Genomic DNA, 8,473 nt, shown 5'->3' with positions numbered 1-8,473 from the left:
CAAGGTGTTCAATTCCTGGGTTTCAGGGAGTACTTCCTCCCCTCACTTGATCAAAGTAGCTTCAGCTCCAGACTTCCGTCCTATTTAACTATTGGTGTAACTGGCATTAGTTGGATCGCGTTTTGCGACCTCTTCGCTTTTGGGCGAGTTGCTCGCCATTGTAGTCGGCCAGGTGTCATGTCATAGTCACTGGCTGGTGCAGGGTTTTCGCAGACGAGAGAGACTGGCTCAAGGTTGTCTTCGTCTTGGTTAGTGTACGTTTGGCGCAAAAGTGTTTTGTTTACTCGTAGAGGTGGTCGTGCTTTGCCAATGTATATTCGGCTCAGGGGCAATGTTAACGTCACTGGGTAGTGAGGGCTGGCGCAGTTGAGCGAGATTAACTCAGGGTTATGTCATAGTATTTAGTTCTTACATGAATTGCTGAACTGGAGGTGATTGGCTCTTGTGAGGGGGTGGACAGCGGTCGGGCAAGTGTTACGTCATCGTGCTTGGGAGGGGTGTTGCGGGATTGCGCAGTCGAGTTCGACTTGTTCAGGAATTTATCATAGTCTTATGTGGATGTTGTGAGTTGAGGGGTGTTTCTCAGAACCTGGAATGTTTGACAACCTCTTCACTTAGGTTTCGATGGGGTTTTCATAACAGACTAACTTTCGGCTGGCTGTACTATGTTCTTGTCAAGAAGAGGAGGCCAACTTCTTGTTAAATCATCTGCCTCAGCACTTTCGGACATCCATAAGAGGGTTCTGTTGGGAGCGCCTCTTGCACTCGGCAACGGTCTTTTAGAAACAAGTTGTCTTCTCGATGGTCAGCTTCATTTCGTTGTTGTCGTCGTCATACTGTGTCCAGTTCGAGCTCAAAGTTTTCTTTGTCACGTACTGAGGAACTTTTACCGCGTCCGAGAATCTTATTTGGTTTCCCCTAGGTGCCCACCTAGTTCCTTTTTCCAAAGTGCAGCCAGTTTCTTCTTGCGACTGGTTCTTCATCGCTTTCGGAGCTTTCTATTTGGAGCTTCGTGTTCAAGGGCGCAATGTATTGTAGATGGATACCCTTTGGCTTTCGCGAGGAATTATTCGGTGTCTGCGATCGTGTAGGCAGTTATTTGAGAGTCGGTGTGGATTTTTCACAATGCTCAACCTTGGGTTTTTTCAGTTTCTTCAGAGAAAGGTTACTCTCTGGGTCTTGTCGTTGCAGTAACTTAGTTTTGTAGCCAGCTTGTTATCGTTAGGATGTTAGAAGTTTAGGTAGTCAGTGATAGTCTAAATGAACTCAAGTGTTTCTGTTGATCAAGCTTAGACTGAGTGTATTGTTCCTTTAGGCCCTTTAAGTTAGGTAGATCCCAATGGTCATGTTGGAATAACTACAACTTCATCAGCACAAGTCATCTGCGCCAGGGAGTAGCAGCCAGGTCCTGCAGACTCAACTTCACCTCCATACGTGAAAGGCTAGATAGCCACGTGGGAGGTTCCTCCATACATGAGAGGCTAGACAGCCACATGGGAGGTTCACCGTTTCCCCTCCATACATGAGAGGCTAGATAGCCACATGGGAGGTTCATCGTTTCCCCTCCATACATGAGAGGTATAGAATACCACATGGGAGGTTCTTCAGACTCAGGCGGTACCTTGGACTCGACACTGACGGTAAGGTACTTCCTCTGCAAGCATCTTCACATAGTGAGTTGGATGACCAGATGAGGAGAATTGTTTTTACCTCCATGAATAAGAAATATATATTATCACATGGAAGGTACTTCGGACTCAGAAGGTACCTTAGACTCAACACTGACGTTGAGGTACTTTCTTTGCAAATAAACTCACCTACTGAGTTAGATAATTAGGTGAGGATACATACATTTATACATGGTAGGTTGATTATGAGTTACCTGCGTATGCTCCGTAGACAGGTGAGGCTGAATTAGATTGATCCCACCTCCATTAAATGTTGTTAATCGGGCTAATTCAAGTGTTCAGGGAGTGTATTGCAATATGAAGTTTTCATAGTAAAACTAATATTGTAATACTTACCTGAACACTTGAATGATTCCCACCCTCCTCCCCACTTCAATTTGATAGTGAATGATTCAATTGAGGGGACCAGCCTTTGGTGGCCGGTATTTGCAGCAGCGTTGGTAACGCTGACAGTTAAAATTACCCACTTAGTGGGTAAGTTGGTGAGGATATAGTTCGGCCTGGTCAGTGACCAGGGCTAATTCAGGTGTTCAGGTAAATATTACAATATTAGTTTTACTATGAAAACTTCATATTTGTAGACAAAGACCAGATGGAAATTGAGGTAGTAAATGAGCAAAAGGTAGGAGAGGAACTCCAAACATTAAAATATCAATGAAGATAATAGTAAAAAAAAACAATTACCATTTCTGTGAAAAAGGAACAACCATCTCCATCAAGCAGTTTTCTCTATAGTATAAAGATCCTAGAAGGCTGTAGATATTGAAACAGTAGGACAATATTTTAGCAATGGTAAAATAGAACTTCCATTATGTTTTTATCAATATCATATGTCATCCACTCTGCGAATAAAAGGAACCTACTAAATAGTAGGTAGTTTTATGACATCATTACATAGTTAACATTTAGTGCTGCCCAAAAAAATCTATAAGCTTATGTGGCCTGTCCCATTTGAGATTGTGCATTTTACAAATAAAGTCGTGATATTGTGTAAAACAAGCAAACCTTCCCATGTCTCAGTAACTGTCCGTTTATGTTACGCTAGCTCTTTTTTGACAGGTCTATATCACCTTTGTCTTGTTTTAATGTTTCAGTGTTTAAATGTTCTCCAGAGCTATAATTTGTATTTTTAACATGTATGTGATGACATTTAAATGAGCTATGGTTATATGTTGTAGATCTCTCAATTCAGCACTTTCATGGTAAGATGTGTCATATGTGATTGTTCAGTTATCAAGGTAAGCTTAGTGTGTCATATGGGATTGTTCAGTTATCAACAAACGAATATCTACTTCATGAACAGAAATCTTTTAAAGGAAATTTAGCGGGAATCTTCAGCATTTGCAATGCATAATTTTTTGCTACTAAATATTTTTCATTCAGTTATAGGCTCTTCAAGCCAGCCTAAAGAGTTTGTAATTTCAAACTAAAAAAGATAGTGAAGAGTTATATTGGTTGAAATTTGTCTTTTGTATTGTATTGAAAAGTATAACAGACAACTTTGGTGGAAATTGGTCAGAGAAAATACTGTAGCTCACAAACTGTTTTTGCATTTCTCATGATGTGGATCATTGATAACAATAATGATAATGAAATGAATTATATTTCTTTCAGGGCCACGAATTCTTCAACCCACAGAAGAAGAATTATATCTTTCTGCGGTCTTGCTACGAAGAGTTGAAGCCTCGGAGCCGGTAGACCATGTGAACACCATGAAAAAATTGGACATTTGTATTGTTGTAACATTGCATTTCAAGTGCTCTATTTCCAGCATTTTTTAGAAGTTTTTTCAATAGAAGTTCAACATTTTTTCAATAGAAGTTCAACACATGTTTGGTCTGTATTTGATCAAAAGATTTCTCCTTTTCCAGATGTTGGATATCCTCTGCATGTTGTACAAGATTTTGTAAGTTTAATTGAATTTTCGGTATGGAGTAACTGTTATATTGTTCATATCTTTTGCAGCATTTTGTGAGATGGTTGCTGCTAACACAACCTGTTAACCAAATCAGTTGGAGATTTTTATAAGCAAGATCTCTGTATGATTGTGATCATTAAACTTGTTTTATTGATAGAGGAAGCTGTATTATGAAATATTATTTTCAAAATGTAATTTAATACTTAAACATAATAAATGTTTTATAGAAATCTTTTCATATTTTGAACCACCACATAGCTATGTTAAGAAAGTCATATTAATCTTAAGTTGTTCCCATGAAGATACAAAAATTTGTATTTTATATGGATATATTTTCAGCGAAAGTTGGTCTGGTCTTAAAGACTTAGTTACAAGGTATATTACGGGCAGCAAGCAAGCAAAGGGTTAAAGAAGCTACCCACTTACTTAACTGTTTACTGTACAGACCCTTTGGCTGCTGCTGGACTATACTGTGTTGTTGTTGAAGTGCTTTATTTTCCCCATTCAGATTTTCTGACTTCTTGTTGAAGACCTTGGCTTTCATTTTGGTGTTGTCTGTGATTGTGGTACAAATGCTTATTCCTGACCTTTTGAGAAAATTTGGTCACCTGCCCAGTGGAAGAAGAATGGGTTGAAGAAGATGCTGTTCATGGGAGGTGTTTACTGCCTTTTGAATGGAGGAGTCAGTTCCTGAGGTTGCTTGTGGCTGATTTCCCACTTGATGTTTTTAGTAGAGGAGGACCCACTCCAACTATAACTGATTCACTTAAGGTAAATTCTCGGATGAGCCTTATTCTTACGAGACGTTTGTTTGGTGGCCGCTGATTGGCTGGTACCGGGAGGTAGGCAGCTCACAACCAATCAGCGGCCGCCAAACTAACGTCCCGTAGGCATAGGGCTCACTCAAGAATCTACCTTAAGTGAACCAGTTATAGTTCTGTAGTGTCAGTACCTCTCCAGAGGTGAGAAAGAATAAATCCACACTTCCTTGGACTATCAGCCATCTTGGTGCTTCATAGTCAGCCCAGAACATTCCTGCAATCAGTTCTTGGACCGTTATATGACCATGCATTATCCAGTTCCAACCAGCACTGGATGGTTGCATGAAATTTTACTTATCTAGATTGGCCTACTTGGCTAGTTCTAGGCCCAAAAATAGAAAAGTTGGTGCTCAATCTCCTTCGATGCCCTCAGACCATGACTTGGTGTCAGGGACTCTATTCTAGGCACTCTTCATCTCAGTCTTCCAAGCAGGAGGCAGAGTTGGTAGATTGAACTCTCTCTGTCTCTTAGTAAGCTTTTGGGGGAAGTGCTGGTAGAACATTACCACCTCAGGTCTAGTTGCAATAATATTGCTATCTTCTGAACCGGTTTTCCCAAACTGAGAATCCAAGTTCTCAGTTTTCTCAGTGAATCTGCAAGAAAGTCGTTTGTGACCCTGACAGCTGAATGAGTGGTGGACCCTCCACCCCATCATTTGCTTAATGCTAGTTATCCAGCTTCAGTGACTGGACTAGCTTTTGCAGATACCTTATATTAGTAAGTTTGTAATGGATATTATTTGTCAGACCTTTGATAAAGGTATTCCACTCTTCTGGTCTGTGTACTTTATGAACAGAAATCTAAAATAGCCTTTCTCCATGATCATCTTGGCCATCGCGCTAGTTGACATCCTGCCATCTTTACATCTGCACTTCTCTAATTGCTACTCTACTGTTTCCTGTCTCACATTCATGCTGTTTATTGTGTTTGCCAGTCTCATTACACTGTATCTGCAACTTTTCACTTACTAGGTCATTCCAGCTATGAAAATCAACATTTTGTGATCATGCATTTTTTAGAAATTCCTTTTAATTTTTTTTGAAGTACTACCAATATCAAAGCTACATAAAAAAAAGCACAGTTCTTGAAACCTCAAATTTTGTGCTGTTTAATTGTACAACATTTCTTTTTATGAACTAGTCAGCAATCTCAGCTGCATGAATCAAGACCAAAAGGAAATGGGTGAAAAAGCAGAAAGCAATGCCACTGACAGAACGAACACTATGAAGAACCTTTGGTTTAGTGATGCCTTCTACTTGCATGTTCATAATAATGTGTCGCACACCATCTTGAGATTACCAAATATAACCTCTTCCCTTTTCACAGTACTTTCCCTTGCTGAGGGATCTCCGCTCAGAAGAAAACACATGTTTATACTCTTAGGTTCATAAGACACACACACAATACAAAGTCCCACTTTGGCTATCTTTGATTTAGCCAGTGTCAAGGGGAATTTGATTTTATCTAAGAGGGCCACTTAATAACCCATAATTACAGTTTCTCCATAAATCTACCACATAGCCATAACCACTAATTGCCTCTGAGTATGATTATTGGTTTAGGAGAAATACAATGACAATTTGATCTTGTTCAAACACCCAAGTTGAACACACCGTGAGTGATAATGATGAGTAAGGTTATTTATTTATACCATCCAGCTAGTTCTCGATAATCTCTTTACTAGATAATATTTTTGTTCATATATGAAACAAACCTTCGGTCTTAACATTAGGATAAATACTTAGTGCCAGCTGGAAACCGGTAAAGTTTAAAATAATTGTGTATGCAAGGGACTATTGGCATCTGTGCTTGGTCACGAGGCATGTGGAGCCACCCACACACCCCTCTTTAACTCGTGACCCCAGTAGTTATTTTCTTACCGCTTTTAAGAGAGGACGTGCTTTGCTTCCATCCTTTAAAAGCTGGTTTAGTTTGTCCCCTGTTGTTTGGAATCTGTTGTTTGGAATTCTGGGGCACTATTGTGAACATGAAGCCTTCTCATGCTTCGAGACTTACTGGATATCACAAGAAGCAGATAAACGCCTGGATATTTTCTTCGACGCTTTTGACGTCGGGGTACTCATCGCGTACTAAGCGTAGGGTCATACAGAAGGGAAGGTCATCAGAGGAATATACGTGCCTTTCTGGCAATTAAGAACATACCTGTTAAAATGATGGTGACGCTTGGTTTGTGACTGTATCGAGCCATTTTTTTTTTCATGTTCTACATAAAGAATGTTGCCCACAGTTCTTTGGACATTTAATGGAAAGGTGCTGTTAGGACCTTGTACTTCTTTGACATGTAGTTTGACATTTAGAAGGATGAGCTCAAAATGAACAATGTTAAGAGGGTGTCTGTCTGTTCTTCGAAATTTGAAAGTTGGTTCATTGTCATGATAAACCACTTTCAATTTCCTGTACATAAAGGAGGTTGCCCAGAGGTCCTTGGACACAATTACTTTGGGTCCTTTGGTGGATACTCAACAAATTGTGTAACTCAACCAGCACCCCTAGTGGGTCAGTTGGTATCTTGTCTAAAGGTGTGTCCTGTCATAGGTGAAGCAGGATGACGTCATAAGCGTTGTAACGGTGGATGTAGATCTGGCAACAAACAGTGGTACCAGATGAAGTTGTATACCAATGTTTTTCCTCTGCTCACAAAGCAAAGACCGGCAGACAATTGTTAGTTGGTAACAATTTTTGTCCGTTGGACATTGTTCGACAGTGTGGACGCACCTTAAGATGATGGTATGAATGTGAAATTGAGGAGATAACTGGCCTCTTTCTTTTCTAATTTCTTTCTCCTTTACTTCGGGCAGTAAGAAGAGATTACCATCATAAGCTGGAACGAACAAGATACAGGTGAGTGAAGTAGCCATACTGTTAGGGTTATTATCAGTTTAAGGTACCTATCAGTAGCAAGACATTCCTCTCTTTTGCAAGTGGGAGAGGATTGATAACAAACCTACATAACTGGATGAATTGGTTTGTTAGAAAAACAGATGTTCTTGTCTTCCTCAGACACAATGAACTATGACATTGTGTAAAAACCCAGAAGTCTGACTCTATGATATTCATATACTATATCTTAGATTCTGAAATACTGGTCAGTTGTTTCATAGAATACTGGTATTCAGAAAACTGATGAAAGGTGGCAAACTCCCAGTTGGTTAATAGTACTTACCTCCCACCAAAAGTAAGTCTATCCTAATGTTAAGACCGAAGGTTTGTTTCGTATATGAACAAATGACAAATTTTTAATCAATTTGTATTTTTCATAACTAACAAACCTGAGGTCTTAACATACAAAGGCTCACCTCTAACCAGCCCTCTATCAGCTAACCTGGGTTGGAAGAATAACTAATGGGGTCACGAGTTAAAGAAGGGTATGTGGGTGGCTCCACATGTCTCGTGATCAAGCACAGAAGCCAATGCTAGTCCCTTGCGTACACAATTATTTTAGACTACCGGTTTCCAGCTGGCACTAAGTATTTATCCTAATATTAAGACCTCAGGTTTTTTAGTTATGAAAAATGCAAATTGGTTAAAAATTTGTCATTTTTATGGATAAATTGTTGTGTGAGGTTGTTCTGTAGAAGAAATGGTCTTCGAAAGAACAATTTGATACAGTAAGAAAAATAATCAGGAGATAATGAAAAGAAAGAATAGGTAGATAGGAAAGATTTGGGCATCGGATAACCTCTTAAAATTTTGTGCTAAATCAGGAAGGTGAAACTACTCTACATATTCTAAGTTAGGAGAAATTATACTATTACCTAAAATTGGCCTTAAGCCGCTAACTTTTGTAATTTGTATTTCAAAAGAGACGTCCCACCATTACATTTGCTGCCTGCAACGGAAGATGTAGTGGATGTTTCTTGTTTTGCAAAGCCTCAACATCCATAGATCCAGAAGTATCTAGAAATAAACAGGAAAGTTTACATGGTTTTTGCAGATCTTGAAAAGAAGTATGACAGGGTACCAAGAAGAGTAGTAGTATATTGGTCTCGGTGACTGCGAGTTCGATTCTCGGGCATTCCATTGA

At 39.5% G+C, this 8,473-nt stretch overlaps 1 protein-coding gene across 1 annotated transcript in view; it reads left to right on the top strand.

Annotated features, from left to right (window-relative positions):
• The window catches only part of LOC135197178 (protein Rae1-like), a gene marked incomplete in the record, with an annotated part of 173,880 nt that extends 170,044 nt beyond the window's left edge, over positions 1 to 3,836 (top strand). Inside the window, 1 exon segment of the mRNA XM_064224168.1 lies at positions 3,303 to 3,836. Within this exon segment, the coding sequence (XP_064080238.1) occupies positions 3,303 to 3,386 (84 nt within the window).
• Between the last annotated feature and the right edge of the window lie 4,637 nt (positions 3,837 to 8,473).

This window comes from Macrobrachium nipponense, chromosome 18 (genome assembly GCF_015104395.2).
Source record: "Macrobrachium nipponense isolate FS-2020 chromosome 18, ASM1510439v2, whole genome shotgun sequence".
Lineage (NCBI taxonomy): Eukaryota > Metazoa > Arthropoda > Malacostraca > Decapoda > Palaemonidae > Macrobrachium > Macrobrachium nipponense.
This window is presented reverse-complemented; position numbering and strand designations above follow the sequence as displayed.